We start from the raw sequence: 24,274 nt of genomic DNA, 5'->3' as shown, positions 1-24,274 counted from the left end.
ATGAGCTTCCAAAGGGTTCATTTCTCTTGCATAGCATCCAGAAAATTGAATAAGAGCTCAGTAAGTGGTGAAAAGGAACAGATTGGGAAAACAGCACATAAGATTCCCAGAGGGCATTAAAGAGACACAGTTCCTGCTGACTGCACTCCCTCCTCCATCAGGAAGCCTGACCACAAACTAGGAAGAAAATCTCTCTTACAGATCCGCCAACTAGGCTGTGGGTGCCAAAAGTGAACTGCATTCCAAACCCATGCATCCTGTTCTCTGCACTCAGCTCCATGTGCAAACTACTAAGCTTAGCAGCAAGAACAAAATTTGGGAGAGGGCTTCAGACCAAGAGCAGAATGCAGGCAAGGGTTTGCTCACAGGAGAGAACTACAAACTGGAGCTGTAGCACCACCTTCAGGAAAATAGGGAGGCTATCAGCATCTGGCCAGTGCTTCATAGGGTGAAGAAGGACATCCAGATATAAGAATTCACCCAGGAGAGAGAGCCAGAAGCAGGGAGCTGGCATATTCAGACGAGGTCTGAAAAAGCCTTACCTGTGTCGGTATTGACTAGAGGTATTTCCACCTTGAAAGCAGTAAAGATGAAATTAAGAGACTGTTAATTCAAATACAAAAAACAACACTGCAAAACTTTAGACATGAAAAACCAAAAAAAAAAAAAAACCCTAAAATCACCAAGTTTGACAATAATCCTCCAGCAACCAAATGCACACATGAATATACATGATTTACCCCCACCCCCAAAATTCAAACTATCTGTGTGAGAAAAATTAAATGATCTAGAAGGAAACAGAACCTTATGTAACATCAGTAGAAATGTAAAATCATTGCAACCACTATGGGAAACTGTATCGATATATTTGAGAAATTAAAAAAGATCTATCATATAATTCAGGAATCCCAATTTTGGGTACATATACAAAAGTAAGAAAAACAGAATATTAAGATATATTTGTAAACCCATATTTATTGCACCATTATTCACCACAGCCAATAAATACAAACAACTTAAGTGTCTGTCAACAAATGAATGGGTAAAGAGGTAGGAACTACACACTGAGACATAACACACAAAACAGGATATTATCTAGCCATGTAAAAAAATGGATATCCTACCATCTGGGACAACACAGATGGACAATGAAGGCAATATGCTAAGTGATGTAAGTCACAATGAAAAAGACAAATAATGTTGTGAGGGCGACATTCCTCACAAGTCCCCCCATTTGCCACAGATGAGAGTAAATCTGACTGAGACTTTTTGTGATCTGCTTGGTGAAGAGAAGTGGCAAGTTTCCCAGGCGAAAAAGGCCTTGAGCAGTGGCCAGTTTCTCAGGGGAAAAAGGTGTTGAGCCCCTTCCTCCAAGAGCTTATATTGGGTTGTAATACAGAGGAATACAGGGAGGCAAGGATCAAACAGTAGATAACATTTCAAAGAAATCTGAGGGCTTACTATGAGTCAGAGTCTGTCAGTAACAGAGTTTTAGGGTTTCCTGCTTGAACCCTTAACATATGAATGAAAGCACTCTTAGCAGAGCAGATTTCACATTTTTATCAGGAAGATTTTCTTTTTTTGTGACTTTTTAAAAATTTATTTAATTATCTTTCAAGTACAGTTTTCTGTCTATTACTCCCATCCCATCCCACCTCCCATCCTCCCCCCTCCCTCCCATTTCCACCCTTCTCAGTTGTTCTCCATGTATCCTTTATATAGGTTCCTCTAAATCGCTCCCTTATTTCCCCTGAAATTCCCTCCCCTCTTCCCTCTGGTCACTGTCAGCGTGTTCTCTATGTTAGTGTCTTCGGTTATATTTTGCTTGCTTGTTTGTTTTGTTGTTTAGCTTCCTGTTAAAGGTGAGATCATATGGTATTTGTCCTTCAACACCTGGCTTATTTCACTCAGCATAATGCTTTTCAGTTCCATCCATGTTGTTGTAAAAGGTAGGAGCTCCTTCTTTCTTTCTGCAGCATAAAATTCCATTGTGTATATGTACCATAGCTTTTTGATCCATTCATTTACCGATGGGCATCTAGGTTACTTCCAATTCTTGGCTATTGTAAATTGTGCTGCTATGAACATTGGGGTGCATATGTTCTTTGGGATTGGTGTTTTAGGGTTCTTAGGATATAACCCTAGCAGTGGAATTGCTGGGTCAAAAGGCAGGTCCAATTTTAGTTTTCTGAGAAAACTCCATACTGTTTTCCATAATGGTGGTACCAGTCTGCAATCCCACCAACAGTGGACCAGAGTCCCCTTTTCCCCACATTCTCTCCAACATTTGTTGTTTATTGCTTTGTTTGTGATAGCCATTCTCACTGGTGTAAAGTGGTATCTCATTGTAGTTTTAATTTGCATCTCTCTGATAGCAAGCGATATTGAGCATCTCTTCATGTGTCTCTGGATCCTCTGTATGTCCTCCTTGGCAAACAGCGGGTTACAAAGTCAATATCCAGAAATCAAAGGGATTTTTGTATACTAACAATGAATCAGCAGAAGCAGAAATCAAGAAAAAAATCCCATTCAATATAGCAAAAACAAAAATAAAATACCTAGGAATAAACCTAACCAAGGAGGTAAAAGACCTGTATGCAGAAAACTACACAACACTGAAGAAAGAAATCAAGGAAGACACAAACAAATGGAAACATATACCATGTTCATGGATAGGAAGTCTTTTTGATGCCAGATTTTTCCCCAGGACATGCTCTAGCAAGGCAAAAAACTGCATCCCTCCCCATCAGGTATTCAGGTGTAAGTGGATTAAAGCCAAGAAGTGCTTCTCCCAGAGGACATGGGGACTCTGGCTATCTCAAAGCCGGGGGCAAGAGTCCATTGCTCTTTCTTGCAGTGCCCCACCCCCCAAGTCCTCCCATGATGGCCTCCCAAGTGATTGTGTCTGGCCTAGGTTGCCCCTCCTCCTGAGAGGTCTTACCCATGAAGGAGTCCATGCTTTAGGGGCAGGGAGGAAACTGAGGCAGCATTTGCTACCAGAGACAAGCTTTGTCTCCTGTGGCTTGCATTCCAAAGGTCACTGACTCATCCTTAGCCACAGTGGGGTAGTGAGTTACAATTCCTGAAACCAGGCAGAACAGTCTACAACACAATGTGTCATGCACTTACACTTGGAATCTAAAAATGCAAACTCATGGGAACACAGAGTAGAATGATGATTAGTATAGAGTGGTGAAAAGGACACAGGAGGTTGACAAGAAGTTCATCAAAGGGTACAAACTTGCAACTCAAAGATGATTAAGTTCAGGAGATGTAATGATTGTACCAGCAGTGCTCTATTATATACTCAAAAGTTTCTAGAGACTACATATTAATTGTTCTCACCACACACACAAAAAGATAAGTATGTGGCCAAATGGATGTGTTCACTAATGCTAAGGTCATACTCATACTACACTACATAAATGAATCAACTCAACACACTTTGCATGTTAAACTTACAGAATGTTCTATGTCAATTGTATACTAATTTCTAAAAAAAAGCATAAAATAATGATTAGAATGAAAAATTAAACTTTTCATGTTAAAGGGTTAGGTTATTATTTTCCAGAGAGAAACAATAACAATTTAAAACAAATGATCAAAGAGGCAGAAGAAATCAGTATGACATTTGAACCAGATATCCATTAAACATTTCACTCTTTACATATGTGGGGTGAGGGTATAGTAAGTACATTGAAGAATAAGAAATTTCTCTAATACTGAAAGTAATGAAATTTTAAAACTGATAAGGATCGGGGAACACAGAATAATTCTGAAACAATTTGGGGGGAACATGACTTTACCAGGAACTTCATATACATTGAACTGAGCTACTCAAGAGGGTGACCAGATCTCTGCTGCAGAAGGCCCAGCTGTACCTGCCCCACCACGGGACACGTGATCCCTGGGGGTCTCATGAGGTGTTGATGAGGGCCCCTCATAGCTAGTTACATGTAGCACATTCTACTAAATCAATCATTTTCAATATGATTTCAGAACAAAAGCTGTCATTTGTAAATAAGCCAAAAAAATAGTCACTTAAATAAGTACCTATACAACTTCAATTCTGGAATCTTATAGCTATTTCATGGAAATATCAAACAATAATACCAGAATCATAAATTATAGTGATTCTCTGAGTATATAGAGTGATTTAGGGGAGAGGTCTCAAATGTCACTGTAAAGAGACCATAAAATCACATTCATGCATGAACACAATGAATATATACCTCCATGTAGAGCAAGTCCTCCTGAAAGGTAACTGAGGGTTGATGGAGCAGCTTCAGCACAACAAAAGCAGAGAGGTTGCATAGAGAAGGTTGAGAATCTGAGAGAACTCTTTGGATTCTGTGGAAAGTCTTTGAGATTGGAGGTGCCAGCAACTGCCATTGTTTACATTCTCTTTCCACAGAGAACATGGGCAAAAATTTAATTCAAATGCGGTAGTCCATGTGCAAGGCCTCCAAAGTGTGCCCTAGCCTGCTCACCCCACACCCACTCTAAGCTCAAACAGCCCAACTGCCATGACACTGCTGCAGCCACATGCCCCTGGCAGCGCCCAACCCAGCCAGCCAGGCTAGCAGGGTGCCCCTGGGGTGTGCACTCTGGGAAACTCCGACTGTGTATGCCTTCCATGTGGCTACCCTGTGTGCCTTAAGCAACCACTTCAAAAGCCACTCCATCGGGACAAATAGCTCTTTATTTACTCCTTAAAAATAAATACAGAATATAAAATAAATGAGGAACCACAAAATACGGTTCCCATGAAAGTATAAAAGCCTCAGGAGTAAAACCTCTAAAGAAACAAAGATAAGTCATTTGCCTCATAAAGTTTTCAATACAATGGTGATGAGGATGCTAATCGAACATGACAGAAGAATAGAAGACCGCAGTGAGAACATTAACAAATAGTTACAAAATATAAAGCATGACCATCTGAACTGAAGAGTACAATAACTAAAATGAATATATATATATATATGTGTGTGTGTGTGTGTGTAGAGGAATCAACAGATTAAACAATAAAGAAGAATAGAGTAGCAACTTAAAAGATAGAAATGTGAAAATCAGGAGAACAAAAAAATAAAGAATTAAAAAAAATGAAGAATAGTTTAAGACACATCTGGAACAATATCAAAAATACAACCATTCACATTATAGGAGCCCAGAAAGACAAGAGAGAGACAAAGGGGCAGAAAAACTATTGGGAAACAATGGCTAAAAGCTTTTCTAATCTGTAGAAGGAAACAGACATCCAGGTCCAGGGAGTTCAGAATCTATGACAAAGATGAATGCAAAAATATCTTCCCTGTGATATGTTATAATTAAAATGACAAAAGCTAATGATAAAGAGAGGATCTTGAAGGTAGAAAGAAAAAATAGTTAGTTACCTATGGAGAAACATCTTAAAACTATCAGCTGATTTCCACGGAAATCATGCTAGAAGGTTGTAGCACGGTCACATGCCAGAAGGTTGTAGCAGAATATATTTCAACTGCTAAAAGAATAGAACCTGCAAACTAGAATACTCTGACAGAGAAGCTTGTCATGGAGCATCAATGAAGACTAAAAATTTTTCAGATAAGCAAAAATTAAAGTTCATTGCTAATAAATTTGCTATATGAGAAATGTTAAAAGGCCTTCTTTAAGCAGAAATAAAAAGTCCATAACCAGGCATAAGAATGAAATCCCACTGGTAAGCTAAGCATATAATAAATACAATAGAGTGGCCATTTAAAAAGTACTGGGGGGAAAAAGGTCAACTATAACTGAATAAAAAAACAAATGAATTAAACACCTAGGCAGAAATAAATAAATAAATAATATTCACAATGGGAAATATGGTCAATAATGTTGTAATAACTATGTACAGTGGTAGATGGTACTAGAAATAGTGGGGGGCCACTTCACAAATTATATAATTATGTAACTACTATGTTGCACACCTGAAACTAATGTAAAATAATATTAAATGTCAACAGCTGTTTAAAAATAAAATAAAATGAAAAAACTAGGGAAGATGGCGGCGGAGCAGGACAACAGATTTCGCTTCTCTCCACGCACAGGAGAAGGACCTGGCTGATCTGCAGAGGAGCACAGCAGATGCCAAACTGGGACCCAGCATATAAGAAGGCAGGACTCCAGAGAGTGTAGTGGACACTGAACGACCATAGGTTGAGGAGAGGAGACGAGGGCAGATCAACAAGGTACAGGAGAGCGGCGCAGAGGTGGTGGTGGGCCCCCTGCCAGGTCGCGCCGCCACGGTCTCTGAGAGGGGAGGGTGGACAACACCGTCCCTGGGAGAGAACAAGTCACCGGCACCACCCCCATCTGGCAGGGCGCAGATTGGAAGACACCATAAGAGATCGGTCTGCCAGTAGTGGCAGAGAGAGGAGTGAGCATTCGGAAGCAAACCAGAAAACTCTGATAACCCGTGGAGTCAGGTTGCTGGCTTGGGAGAACTGAGAGTTGCCAGAGCATTCCCTGCTTCGAGGGGCCTGTGTCTGCCCTTGAGCAGTCCCAGGGAGTCTCAGGCTGCTGGCAGGGCCTCCAGAAGTGGGTCAGTTTCGAGCTCCATCCCTACTCAGCTGGCACAGACCAGCTCCATTCCTGCTCAGCTGACGCAGACTGGGAGGCACTGGGAGTCAAGCATTTACCTTCGGCTTGACCGGCTGCAGGTCACGCGCGCCTTCCCGCCCCCGGTTCCGTCAACCGCCCATCGGCCCATCTCAGGCTCTCTACTTGGGGAACCGCCACTCTCGCGTGCTTTCCCGGCGGGGCGGGGTCTGCGCTGACCCTTGGCTTGGGGAATGGAGAGTCACCCAGGCGATCCCTGTGGCGCAGGACCTGCACCAGCTGGCGAACAGTCTCCGGGAGTCTCGGGCTGCTGGCTGGGCCCCAGGAAGAGAGCCAGTCGCCAGCTTCACCCCTACTAAGCCGGTGCAGACAGGAAACACAGGGAGTCAGGCTGTTGCTGTTGGTTTGGGAGAATTGTGAGTAGCCCTGTGTATTCAGCCACAACACAGGGAAAGGTCCACACCCAAGCCTATGGGAACAAGAAAGCCTGGCTGGGAGCACACACCCTCATGTCAGACCAGGGCTGGGAAGCCTGGGAGAAAATCCGCTCTCAGTAGGTAAAGGTACTCAGAAAAATGGGAATAGAGGGAGCATTCCTCAATATAATAAAGGTCATATATGAAAGACCTACAGCCAACATCATACTCAATGGACAAAAACTAAAAGCTTTTCCACTAAGATCAGGAACAAGACAAGGTTGCCCACTTTCACCACTTCTATTCGATATAGTATAAGTTCTAGCTACAGTGATCAGACAAGAAAAGGAAATAAAAGGCATCCAAATTGGAAAGGAGGAAACAAAACTGTCGCTGTTTGCAGATGACATGAGAGTATACATGGAAAACCCTATGGCCTCTACCAAAAAACTGCTGGAACTAATAGATGAATTTGGCAAAACAGCGGGATACAAAGTCAATATCCAGAAATCAAAAGCATTTATGTATACCAAAAATGAAGCAGCAGAAGCAGAAATCAGGAAAAAAATACCATTCGATATAGCAAAAACAAAAATAAAATATCTGGGAATAAACCTAACCAAGGAGGTAAAAGAACTGTATGTGGAAAACTACACAACACTGAAGAAAGAAATCAAGGAAGACACACACAAATGGAGACGTATACTGTGTTCATGGTTTGGAAGAATTAACATCATCAAAATGTCCATACTACCCAAAGTAATTTACAGATTCAATGAAGAACCTATTAAAGTACCAATGGCATATTTCACAGACATAGAACAAACACTTCAAAAATTTATATGGAACCATAAAAGACCCTGAATAGCTGCTGCAATTTTGAGAAAGAAGAACAAAATTGGAGGGATCACAATACCTGATATCAAACTGTATTACAAGGCCACTGTAATCAAAACAGCCTGGTACTGGCACAAAAACAGGCACATAGACCAATGGAATAAAACAGAGAGCCAAGAAATAAACCCAACTCTCTACAGTCAATTAATATTTGACAAAGAGGGCAATAACATAAAATGGAGTAAAGACAGCCTTTTCAACAAATGGTGTTGGAAGAACTGGACAGCTACATGCAAAAAAATGAAACTTGAGCACCAACTTACACCATACACCAAAATAAATTCAAGGTGGATAAAAGACTTAAATATAAGCCGTGACACCATTAAAGCCCTAGAGGAGAGCATTGGCAAGAAAATGTCAGATATTCCACGCAGCAATATTTTACTGATACGTCCCCTAGAGCAAGGAATATAAAGGAAAGAATAAACAAATGGGATCTCATCAAAATTAAAAGCTTCTGCATGGCTAAGGAAAACAGTATCAAGATAAAAAGAGAAGCAACACCTTGGGAAAACATATTTGCCAATGATACCTCAGATAAGGGTTTAATCTCCAAAATATACAAAGAACTCACTCTACTCCACTCAAAGAAGACAAGTAACCCAATCAAAAAATGGGCAGAGGACTTGAACAGACATTTCTCTAAGGAGGACATACAGAGGATCCAGAGACACATGAAAAGATGCTCGATTTCGCTAGCTATCAGAGAGATGCAAATTAAAACTACAATGAGATACCACTTAACACCAGTCAGAATGGCTATCATAAACAAAGAAACAAACAACAAGTGCTGGAGAGGTTGTGGGGAAAAGGGGACTCTAGTTCACTGTTGGTGGGATTGCAGACTGGTACAACCACTATGGAAAATAGTATGGAATTTTCTAAGAAAACTAAAAATGAACGTGCCTTTTGACCCAGCAATTCCACTCTTGGGAGTATATCCTAAGAACCCTGAAACACCAATCCAAAAGAACCTATGCACCCCGATGTTCATAGCAGCACAATTTACGATAGCCAAGAGTTGGAAGCAACCTAGATGCCCATCGGTCAATGACTGGATCAAAAAACTGTGGTACATTTACACAATGGAATTCTATGTTGCAGAAAGGAAGAAGGAACTACTACCCTTTGCAACATCATGGATGGAACTGGAAAGCATTATGCTGAGCGAAATAAGCCAGGCAGTGAAAGACAAATACCATATGATCTCACCATTAACAGGAATCTAAACAAACCAAACAAGCAAGCAAAATATGACCAATGACACTCAAATACGAAACAGGCTGACAGGGTCCAGAGGGGAGAGGGGAGAGAATCATAGGGGAAAGGGAATGGACTCACATGAACAAGTATAAAGAACACATGGACAATAACTAAGAGTGGGGGGGCGGAAAGGGGAGGGAGGCGGGGAGCACGGGGTGGGGGGTGGGTAGGGTTGGGAATATAAGACAGAAACCTGTATTTGAACAAGAATTAAATAAAAAATTGTATTTTAAAAAACGAGTATAATAGTGGGTATCAGACAGATTATGTGCTTGGAAGACATGCATGTCCATTCCAGATCAAAGAGGCCACAATTATCTTGGTTCGATGCACAGAAAATAGGATATAGCAGTTTTTGAAAATAAACAATGTGTATGTAACTTTAAAAAAATAAATAAAATAAAAATAAAAATAAAAAAAATAAAATATTTTTTGAAAAGCTAATATAAAGTTTCAAGCACAATAGCAGCAAAATAACAATAAGTACATAGAAAATGCAAAATAATAAAAGGTTGTCAAGTATGATGTCAGAAACAAAACATAGAGGGGGCAGTAAAATATAGCTCTTCTGTAATGTTTGGAAGATCACAAAAATGCATGTAACTTACAATAGATGCTATAGGTATAGGTCAATATAGATGAACCCCATGGTAACAAAAAACCATAAATCTATAAAACATAGCCCCGAAGTCATAGAAAAAGAATCCCCTACAAAAAGAAAAAAAAGAAGAAAATGTCCTGGTTGGTGTGTTTCAGGGAACTGAGCTCAGGACTGCAAACCAAAGAAAAAGAAATGCTAAACCAAAACAGCAGGCAAAAAGGGACAGATCAATAAAGGAAGAAAGAAATAGAAAAGAACTACAAAAGCTACTAAAAAACAATGACCAAAATGGCAAAAGTATACCTATCACCTATCACTTTCAATGTAAATGCAATAAATTCTCTAATAAAAATACATAGTGAGGAGATCCAAGTTGGCTACAGAATAGGTGAAGATACACACACTTCCGCCTTGTGTGAAACAGGATTCACAGCCAAATTAAAGAGCAATCAACTTTCAATGACCCAATGAAAGACAGCTGAACAGGAGCATTATATCCACGGATTTCTAGGAGAAGCTTACACAGGAACTGGTAATCAGGGCAGAGACGCAGAGCGGGCTGACCCTGCACGCAGGTGGGGCAGCTGAGCAGCTGGAAAGGCGCACTGTGTAATCACTCTTGTGTGACTGCACAAATCTCCCCTAGGGAGCATGCGGGTCTCAACCACATACCAGGACCCCCAAACCAGGGAACCAGAGCCAGGAAGAGAGGCCTGCACTCTTTGGAGCTCACCTAGGGCCCTGGTAGTCTTAAGCCGAATCAGGGCATACGCAAGCCACAAAGAGAAGATCTGGGTGGTGAGGCTCCTGGAGGAGATCCAGAGGATCCACTACTGAGATCCAAGTCCTAAATAGATGTCCACAAAATGCTTGCCCTAGCAGCCTCACAGATCCTGTAGCCTCATGCCTATGGCTTCCTTTACGGAATCATGGATCTCACATTTGATCTTCCTCTGTCCTGCTGCCTTCTGTTTTCCCAGCATTATTACCTTTTCAGAAGAACCCTGGCTTCTCATCATGTGCCCAAAGAATGGAAGTCTCAGTTTTGTGTATTTTGCCTCCAAAGATATTTCAGGATCAATTTGCTCTAAGGCACACTTGTTCATCTTTCTGGTGATTCAGAGATATCTGTGGAGGAATATTACAAACCCTTAAATTTGGAGGAGATTCTAACAAATGCTGGAACATATCTGAATCTTAAGGACATTTTGCTGAGGGAAATAGGCCACTCACAGAAGACAAATACTGTATTCTGCTTATATATGGTATCTAAACTACTCAAACTCACAGAAATAGAAAGCAAAATGACAATTGTGAGGGATGGTGACTTTATATTATGTGTATGTTACCACAATCTTTTTAAAAAAGTCACTACTTACAATCACTAATTTTCTCTTTCATTATTTGTAGCAGTGCTTTCACCGGTGTTCACTCTGCTGTTGCTCTTTTGTGATGGGAAACTTTCTTCCTTCACAGGAAATGGAACAGTTTGTCCAGAGCTCTGGAGAAGATGGTATTGTGGTGTTTAGCCTGGGGTCGATGGTCTCGAAATTGACTGAAGAAAAGGCCAATATGATTGCCTCAGCCCTGGCCCAGATTCCTCAAAAGGTTAGACAAAGCCCCTTAGAGTAGAAAAACAATGAGTATGTTAAACTCTCTAAAGCATCTGATAGCAGAAATTCCTACATGAAAGGTATACTCTTATGGACTGCTCCAGTTTATCTCAGGTAGCAATTTAAATCAAAGTGCCCATGGCAGGAGCTAGAGTGATGCAGACAGTGTTTTGTTTGGTAATGACAATGGCATTAACATGGTGACAACAGAGAAGTGTAGTCAGAGGTACAGTGTGAGGTCTGGTATTATAACAACCCTGTAGAAAGATCCAGATATCGCCAAATTCTACCCTGTTGGTTCACCCTTTTTCTTGCAGGAACCCTAAGGAACTGTGTACAGTACAGATGTTCTTAGAAAGCACTTACATCTTAACAGTAACATAAACTAGGGGTGATAACAGTCTGCAAGGCACCATGCAGTTTAGGCTTGCCAAGTAATTCAAGTCTCCCTTCCTTTCTCTGAATTTTGTCATTAACCTATTCAACGTGTTCTTCAACATGATATTCAGAGAAAGGATGTCCAGGTCTCAGCAAGGTTCTGAAGCCAGCCTCAATGATTTAGAGCAAGAGAAAAAATAGGCCTGTAAAAAAACAAGAGAGAAACCTTCTAGGTGGGGTGGGCCATGACAAATTCTAAAGCAGGAGACACAGTAGATAGGATGGAGATCAGTCCAACACTCAAGGTGGTCCTGTATTTTGTAAACTGTGGCCCAGAAACATCCCATGAGAACAATAACCTCTCCTGGGTGGAGAACAAAGAAATATATGTTTTTTAAAAAGTCAAGCAAATGCAAGCTTAGTTTGGGACCCTTCAAATGCCTTCTCCATAAAGTATGTTGTAAATTATCTAATACAGAAAATATACTTGAACCCTCAGAGTGTTTGTGAAGTACTTTAAGATTTCAAACTGATGGGGGATTTTTCCCTATCACTTATGCTGATTTGCTGGAAAACTGAGGTTACTTTAACACTCACATAACAAATAGATGTTAACTACTTATAAACTAGCGTCTGCCCTATGAGACTTTCTTAGAAACTTCACATTTTAAACCTACTTTAGGTACTGGACTTAGAAGTTGCTTGTTCACTTATGATTAATTAACCATATTAGTCACTGCTCTCTGTGGGTCGCAGCACATTGTCAGGTGTAAACCGTCAGTTGAATAAAATTATCCTTATAATTCTAATTGATGTTTTCAATAGCTATACTATTATTTATCATTTTCCTATGGAATTTCAAAAGCTCTTGTACATTTTAAGAGGATTTTCAATCCCAGCTAGATAGATAACATAAAATTCATGTAAAAGTTATCACCTGAAATTTTTCATAGAGGGAGTAGTGATTCATAATTAGTCATCTTAAGCTAAATTTCCCTCTGAAGCAGAAATTATTTATTATTAATAATAAATTTTTAAATATTAGAATGATTTAGTTTTCACAAATAGCTGATAGCATTTATACTATATTTCAAATTATGTAAAAGTCAAATAAAATACAATATGGAACTAATAAATATAAATAAACCACTTCACTATCATACATAAAGAAATGAACAGGTTAATATTAAATCTGGGACAATAAATAGCTAAAAGAACATAAATATGTAGATTATCTGTAAATTGCTGGGTTTTGCATGACAATTATGACTACCTAAAACTTTGAATATGCTTGAGAGAGTCATTGATACTCTTATTTACCTAACTCCTAACATCATGATTGCATTTGCACCTGACTGAATATAAAAACCAGCACATGCAATAGCAGTCTCTACTCCTCTTAGCTCAGTNCTCTTTCTTTTTTTATATATTGTTGTTTATATATATATATATATATATATATATATATATATATATATATATATATGTAACAGAAACAGACTTTCCTCCTCTGACCCTGTGCCACCACCACCATCACATTGGCTGCTGCCTTAACACCCAAATCTCAGACTCAGCGACTTCACCACTTTATTTAGAAAATATGTTCTAACATGTCTCTCCACTTTTGTTAATCACTTTTTATATTTTTACCCAGATTATTCTCTTTCAATTTGTCCACTGGCAACTGGTATTAATTTCCAGGTCATAAGAAACACACCAATCATCTATGTAAGCCTTCACTGTCTCTCTGGAAGATGTAGGGGCCTCCTCCTTTGAATTCTGAAAGATATTATTTTGTATTAATGATACACTTTAATCAAGGTAATATGTATGTTGTAGCAGGAGAAAAAGTACAGACCAGCATCTGTGGTCCTAGAAACTTCCAGGCACAGCCCTACAGGCTACTTTCTTTGTTTTACTGGAAACACGCCATCTCTGGAGTATGAACCATCAAGACATGTGTGAGAAATCTTGATTTCAGAAGAGTGTGGGCAAGGTTTTCCCATGGGATCTTTTCTGTCTAGCCAAGAGTGTGGGTGCGGCCTTGTAACTGGTTGAACATTGCCTGTGTCAGCAAGTTCCATATGTCTAGCTCAAAACAAGCTATCCCTAGGGACTGTCTCAAAGTATCAAATTTTAAACAGCACTTTGTAAATTGTTATATATTTTCATGGCAGATTTCTCATAAACACCTACTGAAGATCATTTACCAACTTCAGTTAAGGTTGAGGATAAAACAAAACATTGCACTACTTTACCACTCTTTAAAAGGTGTATGGTAGTGTAAAAGACAACAGTGTCTCCCTTAGTGACGATATCAGGGATGAAACATAATCAACATGTAAGCCAAATATGCCAGGCCAAGTATAACCAATGACACCGTGCTGTCCTGGACTTTTTTTCTACTGGACTTTTTTGCAGTACTTTTGAGAATTCTCCTGTTGTTCTCATCCTCTTAAAATTGAAGTGCCCTGGGGGTGAGACCTTGGTGCTAATCTATTGCCAAGCTCCACTCATTTTCCTGGTGAACCAATTCATGATGATACCATGAAATGCTGTCCATAGTCCAGTGGATACACCCGTATTTGCCAGCTCATACTCCCGAAAGACATTTTAATGCAGTCTGAAATGCATACTAGTCTGTTTCTGAATACACCTTTATTTACAAACACTCATTTTATTCCAAGATTTATAATTCATAATTTGCTTAAATCCACCCAATCCCAGGTCATCCAAAAACCAAAGCCTTTCTAACTCATGGTGGAACCAATGGCATCTATGAGGCCATCTACCATGGGATCCCAATGGTGGGCCTCCCTCTGTTTGCGGATCAACCTGATAACATCGCCCACATGAAGGTCAAGGGAGCAGCTGTCAGATTGGACATCAACACAATGTCTAGTGCAGATTTTCTCAATGCACTGAAGACAGTCATTAATGACCCTTTGTAAGTATCATATTTTTAATAGTATTTATAAAAAGCTCTCTTGTCAAGGATGGTTATGAGTTTCATCCCATTTTAAGAGACTAATTTTGAGATTATTGACATGATTTAAGTCATCTTAAATCTACTTTTTTTTCTTTTTTTAAATTTTTTATTTATTTATATTTAGAAGGGAAGGGAAAGAGAGAAGGAGAGAGATATCAATGTATGGTTGCTTTTCGTGCACCCCCTGCTGGGAACTGGCCCCTGCTGGGAATTGGACTGCAACCCAGGCATGTGCCCTGACTGGGAATTGAACCACGATCTTCTGATTTACAGGCCGGTGCTCAATCCACTGAACTACACCAGCCAGGGCTATTAAATCTATTTTTATTTTCAACCACTCATTTATTTCAAAGTTACATTTTAAGTCCATGTTTTTAATGGGTAGCCAACTAGTGAAGCAGTTTTCTTCTCCAGTAAAATAAAGGGGTATAGATAATTGCAAAGACACCTGCTTTAAAAAAACATGATAGAACACATAGCAGGAATAATGATGAACTAGAAGATAAATCATAGAATCTCCCAATTCAATACCTAATATTTCTGAAAATATAAATTTCTTTATACTCAAAAACTTATTTTCTTCTAATCACTTAAACAGATTTATATATATTATGTACATAACTATATGTAGCATTTTTACAGAGCTATGAGTCTATTACCATACTATAAATTTAGGATATTTTCACCCTCCAAAAAGACATGTCATATGCCTTAGAAGTCACTCCCCTGCCTCTTGCATAAGTAACCATTAATCAATTTTCTGTCAGTATAAATTAGTCTTTTTAGACATTTCAGTATAATAAGACTATAAAATATGAGGTCTTTTGAACCTGGCTTCTTTCATATAGCATTTTCTTTTTTGGTTTCATCAGTGTTATAGCTTTGAATGGCTGAATAACAATCTATAAATAGATATAAATAGAGCACATTTTACTTATCTTGCATAATGTTTGTAGACATTATGCTTGTTTCTAAGCTTTGCGGGATTATAATAATGCTATCTAAGATTTTGTGTGAATATAGGTAAAGATGTCAGTAGTCACAGAAAATATAAACAGACTAAATCACTTAAACACAAGCCACTCTGGATTTTAAAAATTAACTCTATATATTACTTAGAGAGCTGACTTAACTAGAAGTGTACAACAAGATTGTAAAAAGCTAGAAAAATTATCTATTTCAACAGTGATCATAAAAAAACTTAGGTATGCTATTATCAGACACAATGGACCAGAAGCACCACTAAATATAAAGATAAAATTTTTCTAATAATAAATAAGTTAAGTTTCAAAGCAATATAAATTATTAATGGGCAACACCTATTAATAAATCCCCAAATTGGATTAAAATTTTAAAAAAGTCCAAAATACAAGGTTTTAATCAAGATGTTTTTAAAGATCTTTATTCTATAATATAAAAAGAAGACAAAATAATGAATACAATAAAAGATTTGAAACCCAGTTTAAAAATGCAGCTTTTTGACATATATATAACACTGGAGAATATATCATTTTAAATACATAAGATATGAACACAAGAAAAAATAAGGAATTCAACATGCATGCTAGGGCAAAAGCTAAGAATCATATTTGAAATTTGTCAAATTGTAAAGAGGATATGTTCAACCAAACTAGAACTAAATTTTAAAAAAACCTACACTAAAAATTTCTAATTTTTTAAAATTAAGCAACACATTTCTAAATAATTCAGAGTCAATCCTGAAATATTTATCATACATGCACCTTCTTCTCAGCAATTTCACTTCTAGGTATATACACAACAGAAATGTATAAATATGTAAACCAAAAGGCAAACACAAAAATAGTTGCATCAGCAATAATAGAAATAGCTAAAATATATATTAAAAATCCAAATGTCCATTTAACATTATGAACCAATAATGTGCTATGGTCATATACTCAATTCTCTACAGCAATGGAATCAACTAATAATTGCTATGAAAAGACAAAAACTAGTAAGTATTATTATATGCCCCCCATACATATAAAAGACAAAATAATCTACGATGTCAAAGGTAATGATAGTAATAATATGAAGAAGGGATTTGTGACTGAAAGGTCCAAGAAACTGGGGAACTTCTGCAGCTTGTGGTATCCTGTATCAGTACTAGGTAGTAGGTACGTTGATGTATTTACTTCATGACAATTTACCAAGTAGTTATAAAATTAAAATTTTGAGTTGGTTACTTAGGATATGTACATTATTCTTATGTTTTTACAATGAAATGTAGGGTATACTTTACAATATACAGTGTTTTGTTTTGTTGTGATTTGTTTTGGGGAGGTAGCAATTTATACTCATAGACTGATTTCTGTCTTCGCTAAGAACCTATGTAGCACAGACTCGTGTGGAAACTATTACAATTTCACACATAAATACCATACAAGATAATATCTCTTAAAAAAGTCAAATAAAGAAATAATATATATTTCAAACAAATGACTGGTTAATCACACTATTGTTACAAGCAAACAGAGATGAAGGAATGAAGTCAAATTTAAGAAAGAATCGATGACCAACCAAGAGCTGATTTTCAACTGCCAACATAAAAGGACAACTCCCCTGTTGCTAGAGCAGGTTGTTAGGGAGCCAAGTAACAGTTTGGAAGGCTGGCTGATCTCTTTCCAGGGCTGCTTTGAGGGTTATCACCACTGTCTAATAAACCTGTATTGCCAAGAGAGGAAGAAATGCCCAAGGGTCTCTGGAGAGAGTTTTGGTTAATGAAGAGTCACCCTGCCAAAACCAAATCTCTCAAATACTGCTTACAAACTCTCAATATTTATGTTTCCTGGACATAGTTGCTTCACCACACCTTCTCATCAATAAGCCCCCAGGTGAGAAACAAGAGCCTCTGCTTATGAACAAACATGAAGAGGGACATTCCAACAGGAATTTCTTCATTCTTACATCAAAGCAAATAATTTAATCTTTGTAATAAACAAGCCAATCAAAAAGATTTAACTCATAAATGAGTGGATTTGAAATCACATAAGCAATGCATATGTATTTAAAGATCTATACATCAAATAGTGAAAAAATTCAAAGCCACAGAAGAAATGTCCTGGGTACTATTAATGTGATCAGTAAAAGCTCCTCTGAGACATGACATTGATCCCAAGGCCTCTGTCAGGAGTTAAATGTAGCCTTGGGTGTTGCAGGGAAGCCTGCTCTAAGAGCAGGACAGAGGAGAAGGAAAGGTCACAAGTGCTGAGGTGGAAACACACTTGGCAGCTTCAGTGAACAGCCAGAAGATACAAGCGCCAGCAAGACTGTGTGCATAGGGAAAGAGATAGGACAGGTGGTTGCCAAGGGTCTGTCCACTGTCACACTGAAAAAATTCAACCAAGTAAATTTGAAGATGGAATGGACTGTAATATGTGATTCATGAGTGGTGCAAATAACAACTAGCAACTAGAAGGGTTCTAAGAGGTTTTGTATGAAATAGAAGGTTTGTATAGAAAGAAAGATGTGCTGGAAGAATTATTAGCAAAATAAAAGAGAGGATTTTATTTTAGAATGGGCATCTCTTTCCAGGAATGGGATTGTGTTACACAAACAAACCCAGAACCAATTTGCATCTTTGTCTCACATAATAGAAGAATATAGTTCAGGGATGGCAATAATGAAAATAAGACTTGTTTCAATTTTGTACAGGGTACAAATTCTGGGAATCAGACCAGAGCCTATTATATCCACTATGCTATGCTTTACATCTCCATGACTATTTGGTAACAATCAATTGGTACTTCTTAATTCCTTCACCTTTTTCCCATTCCCCTGACACCCCTCCCATCTCCAAAGCATTAAAGGAAAAGCTCTCTATATCTATGGTTCTGTTTCTGTTCTATTTTGGTTTTTTAGATTCAATTTTTTAAAGATTTTATTTGCTTATCTGTAGAAGGGAAGGGAAGGAGAAAGGGAGAGAAATATCAATTTATGATTGCTTCTCATGCATCCCCTGCTGGAAACTTGCCCCTGTTGGGAACTGGCCTGCAACCCAGGCATGTGCCCTGACTGGGTATCAAACCTTGGTCCTCTGCTTTGCAGGCCCGAGTTCAATTCACTGAGCTACACCAGCCATGGCAAGATTCAATTTTTGATAGATATGTATTGATTACCATTTCAGTGTTCCTATTTTGGATCTCCTTCTTTCTCTTAAAGAAGACCCTTTGACATTTCATATAATACAAGTTTGGTGATGATAAACTCCTTTAGCTTTTTCTTGTCTCAGAAGTTCTTTATCTGTCCTTCAGTTCTAAGTCAAAGTTTTGCCGGAGGAGGAATCTTGCTTATAGGTTCTTACTTTTCATCAATGAATGTTTCTTGACATTCCAATATAGCCTGCAAAGTGTCATTTGACAAATTAGAAAGCTCCCTTGTAGGTAACGAACTGCTTTTTCACTTGTGGCTTTTCAGATTCTTTTTGTCTTTAACCTTTGGCATTTTAATTATGATGATTTTTGAGTTGGGACTCTTCAGGTTTATCTTCTTTGGGACTATACTCTCTGAACTTATATGTTTATTTCCTTCACTAAGTTAAAGAAGATTTCTGTCATTATTTTTTCAATAGGTTATCAATTTCTTGCTTTTTCTCTTTTCCTTGTGGCACAACCATGATGCAAATATTGGTATGGTTGAAGTTGTCCTAGAGGTCACTTAGACTATCCACATTTTTTTGGATTCGTTTTCCTTTTTTGCTCTTTTGAATGGATGTTTTTTTGCTTCTCTGTATCCAAAATCTCTCTTTTATTTCTTAGGCTCATCAGCTCTCTGCTGATTCCCTGTAGCTTTTTCCTCATTTCAGTTCATGTATCATTCATTCCTGATTGGTTCTTTTTATGGTTTCCATGTGCTTTTTTATGCTGTTGAAGTTCTCTCTGAGTTCACCTGCTCTTCCCCTAAGTTCATTCAGCATCATTTACGATTAGAGTTCTGAACTTTGAATCTGGTAGGTTGCTTGTCTGCACTTTTGTTTAGTTTTCTGGACTTTTGTTTTCTTGTTTCATTTGGGCCATGTTTCTTTGTCTCCTCCTTTTGGCAGCCTCCCTGGGCCAAAAGGAGTTTGTTGCTTCTATGTACTAGGTAGAGGTGCTAGGATTCTCCGGTTTGGTAGAGTGGCCTAAAGTAGGTGGTTTCCTTTAGGGTCCAGTGACACAGCCTCCCAATCACCCAAGCTGGGTACTAGAGATGGGCCCACCACATGGACTGTTTATACACCCCTCTTGTAGTTGAGCCTTGATTACTGTTGGCAGGTCAAAGAAAGGGATTTCCTCAGGTTAATCAGCTGAAAAGACTGGCCCTGACCACTGACTACGAAACTTTGACCACTGTAGAAGATCAGTTGTGCATAGGCCCATGCCACAGAGCAACACTGACATCAGCAGGACTCTGGCACCTGCTGAGATCACCCCTTGGGTGTGCTGTTTGTGTAGGCAGTTGGGTAGGGTTGATCCAACAAGGTATGTAGCTATCCACCAGGTACACTGGCTCTGTGGTCTCCTGGAGGGTAAAGGCCAAGATCAGCCAGCACCTGTATTCTGTCCAGGGCCTACCAGTATGAGCTACAAAACAACCTGAAGATGACTGTCATCTGTGCTTGGCATAGAGGTGTCTAAGCAAGGCCAAGCTGTGACCAGTACCAGCTGCTGCTGGTGGCCAGTACCAAGGCTCTGGCCACTTAGCAAGAGGTACAGTGCTCACTGAGACCAGATGCTACTTGTTTGAGACAATTTAGAAAAATCTGAGGCATGAGCTGAGACAAGCCATTCATTGGAAAATCCACTGTTAACAGCTTGGGAAAGCCTGAAAGTTACATGGAGTAGAGCCTCAGAAAATCAGAGGTGGTTTTCAAAATCTCGATTTGCCTAATCATGCTATTGGGCAAAAAGTGTTGAGCCAGGTTGATCGAGTCTCAGATATGGCACCTTTCAGCCAACTCTGTGAAGGAAGAGGTCAGAAAAGGACCAATGGCCTCTTTCACCACTTTTGTCTGGGAGAAAACTGCTGCCCAGTTCTTGCCCTGGTATGAGACAATTCCATCTCATCTGTCTCTGATGCCTTTCACTGTGCTACTCCCAAGCTGGAGCTCAGAGGGAGTGAGCCTGAGAAGGTCTGTGTGTGGGCCCTTTGAGAGAAACTGTGTAGCAAACTAGCAGCTCCTCTCTTCCACAGCCTCATTTCCCACTGGTTTCTAAAGCCCTAAGTTGTGCGCACTGATACTCCCAGCACTGAGACCCAGACTGGGCACACCTGGTATGGGGCTGGGACCCCTTGCTTCTGAGATATCCCCCCTGATCTTTATCTGCTCCATGTGGGTGTGAGACCAACCTGTTCTGCATCAACACCCCTACAAAGAGTTTCAATGTTTTTTTTTCATTAATTCCGTACATGTAGGGCTTCCATTAACCTCAATTTCTGAAAATTCTGAGTAATGGTTGCTCTGTAGTTTAGTTGTAATTTTGACATGGTGATGTGAGAAGGCAAGCCCCATTTACCTAGGCCACCATCTTACCTTTCACCTTGTCTCAGTTTTCTCATTCCACTTGCCCAGGAATTTTCCTAGCTTCTTACTTTTCTGTCTAAATGGCAAGGGTGTATAATGCAGATCGCATCTTCTTCCTATGCAAGATACACAGGACCCAAGTGTCAGATTACCTCATTGGATTCATCAGAAAATTCCAGACTGATTACTAAGCATTACATTTATGGAAGAAGTTGAAATTTTGCCCTGCCATGATACAATTTCTCTTCAAATATTTGAAAGCATTGTCCTAACACTGCATTTCACCTTCTGATTTATATCAATGAAAGAATATCCAAAACTATCGAAAAAATTTTTAAAGTTTTTATCAGCCAATAAGAGAGGACTGGCCCAAACAACATCAATACATTACAAAATGCTCTGGAGAATGGCACTGTGGCAGTTCTTTTTTTTTTTTTTTTTTTTTTTTTTTGCATTTAGAGTCAAAGGAGAGAGTGTAAGAAAGGTTATCTGACGTTCATTTCTGGTAGATTAAGGAGATGAAACAAAGTGGAGGAGGGTGGGGGAGGGGGAAACTCTAGGATAACACAAAAAGTGAAAAGGAGAGATACATACTTCTTTTACATTGGCAGGTACAGAATACTTCTCTCACATTGGTGGACACAGAATAGGTAACATTTTACATTTATAGTAAATTCACCTGGTATGTGGGCAACAAGAGATGGTTGAGGTCACTGTGCTCTGCTCCCCCAAGTCCTGCCTTTGAGAAATTACTCAGGCATTTCAAGGGTCTGTTATCCTTGATGCGTAAGAACAATGGACTGGCTCTTAAAAGGTACAGATTAACCCTTTACTAGGGAAGCTTTTGGCCTGAGATGAGACTACTCACCAGGACCCACCCAGTTAGAAATTTATGATCAGGTCATCCTGTGTGGTGACCTGTGTCACTGAACTTGTCCACCTGCTGTGTAGCCCCTGTTTTGTTCACAGGAATAGCCATTAGAATGGATTCCATGATTCCGCTGCTAAAAAGAGGTGACTCTCCCACCCTATCTCCCATTTTTACTTTGTATAATATTTGTCACCAGAAAATTTCAACTTTAAAGTGAAACCATCTATGAAAACCTAAGTAAAAATATACCTCGTTTGCAATTCTATGACATTTATTTGAAACATATGTGTGACACTTCAGAAACCTTTCATGGGAATAACTCATTCAGGCATATTAATTCCTTTCAATGTTGGTACCCTTGTGTTTCTCCTTCAGATATAAGGAGAATGCTATGAAATTGTCTAGAATTCATCACGACCAGCCAGTGAAGCCCCTGGATCGAGCTGTCTTCTGGGTTGAGTTTGTCATGCGCCACAAAGGAGCCAAACACCTGCGGCCAGCCTCCTATGATCTCAACTGGTTCCAGTACCACTCTTTGGACGTGATTGGGTTCCTGCTGGCCTGTGTGGCAACGGCTATGCTTGCCGTCACAAAATGTGTTCTGTTTTGTTGCCAGAAGTTTGCCAAAATAGGAAAGAAGTGGAAGAGGGAGTAGTGTTTCTAAGCCTGAACTTGATGCACCTAATAGATGGGACTCATCCAGCTTATTCCAGCAAAAAATAATTGCTCCTCCTGGGACAAAATTACTTTCCACAATTTAGCTTCACATTTAAAAATTTGTTTGCAAGTGATTCCTACCTCTTTAAGATTTATACACATGTCATGGCAAAGATACATTTGGTAAAAATAAAACCAACAAAACCACATCAATTTACATATGTATATTTCAATTTGTTATTCCAATTTTAAAGATATTCAGAAAAGAAAAAAATTGTCTCAAGCATTACATAAGGACACAAGAACTGGGAGTAGTCTGTCCACATGTCAATATTATTTCACACATACTCAGAATACTTTAGCTACATTTTGCTGCAAAATTCTGTAGTTTCATCTTTTGCTAAAGAAACTATTTAATAATTAGAACTGTGTACAAAGATTGACCTTTTCATTTGATTTTGGGGGACGTGTAATGCTCCCTGTTTTGCTGTACATCCAGACTCAGCATCACTTGTGATTCAAAGACATGGCACACTGCTTGCTTTCGACTAGTTTAAGTCAATTTTCCACCAAAACGTACACGAAGTTAGAAATATAACAACAGCTAGCCACTTCCTGTTATAAAACAGAGCTGTTTATGAATGACTGGTTTCAGTACCTAATTCTCTTCACCACAGAGCCCCTTAAAAAGATTCATCTGGTTGTTTTCACTCTCATTTCAGCTTTAAATAAGGGATGTACACTTCCAATTTTAGATTTGATCATGTAGAACCCATACTCTAAAGGGACTTACTGAATTTGTGTCCTCTCAAGTGTGAGTGCCCACATGTCCACTTCTTGCAAAAAAAGGGGCAACACCTTTCTTCTACATACGGATATGGGGAGCCATTCAAGATTTCAGTTCAAAGGGGTTTGAAACAATGATTATTAGTCCACATGACAACACTAGATCTGCACGTCTCATTCCTTCCCTCTTTCCTAAGATGCCTGCTGTTCCATCCCTCCCATTAACCTAATATAAGAACACTTAATCCTTTAGCATGACAAAAAAAAAAGAGGATACAATCATCTCTTTCTTTTAAACCCAGGCACATTATGACAGACCATAATCAATACAGTTCAAAAATAAATACAAAGTCGTGTAAATGTTACTGGAATAGAAAAATCAAATCACAAGGAATTTTCAAAGCCCTCCTAAAACAACAGAATTGAAGCAGTCCACGGGACAACACCACTCCAGTCTTTCTTGGTCAAAAAGACCATCACCTAAGTCTCCCAGTAAACATTCTCCAGCATAAGCATGCACTCACTTTAGAAATAAAGTAAAACTTCAGTGATGGGCGTCATCCCTGAACAATGTTATCACTGAAATCTCCGCGTAACTCTTCTAATGATTTAAAACAACTTTAAAGGAAAACAGAAGTAATGCAGTGCCATAGTAGATGGTAGCATTAAATCACTCATATGTAATAAAGACATACCTATCA

The 24,274-nt window shown here is 38.9% G+C and overlaps 1 protein-coding gene and 1 pseudogene across 1 annotated transcript; both read left to right on the top strand.

The window, feature by feature from the left end:
- Nucleotides 1–24,274, top strand: part of LOC118978268 (UDP-glucuronosyltransferase 2B31-like) — a 63,089-nt pseudogene that overhangs the window by 10,878 nt on the left and 27,937 nt on the right.
- Nucleotides 14,459–22,949, top strand: LOC118978271 (UDP-glucuronosyltransferase 2B31-like; the record flags this gene model as incomplete). Its single annotated transcript, XM_037033638.1, has 2 exons — nt 14,459–14,694; nt 22,506–22,949. Coding segments are annotated over 2 exons (516 nt in total), but the record flags the coding sequence as incomplete, so codon positions are not given.

Source organism: Sturnira hondurensis, unplaced genomic scaffold (assembly GCF_014824575.4).
Source record: "Sturnira hondurensis isolate 20B ecotype Veracruz unplaced genomic scaffold, ASM1482457v3 Scaffold0021666, whole genome shotgun sequence".
Classification (NCBI taxonomy): Eukaryota; Metazoa; Chordata; class Mammalia; order Chiroptera; family Phyllostomidae; genus Sturnira; species Sturnira hondurensis.
Note: the sequence above shows the minus strand (reverse complement) of the source record. Positions and strands in the feature narration are given on the sequence as shown.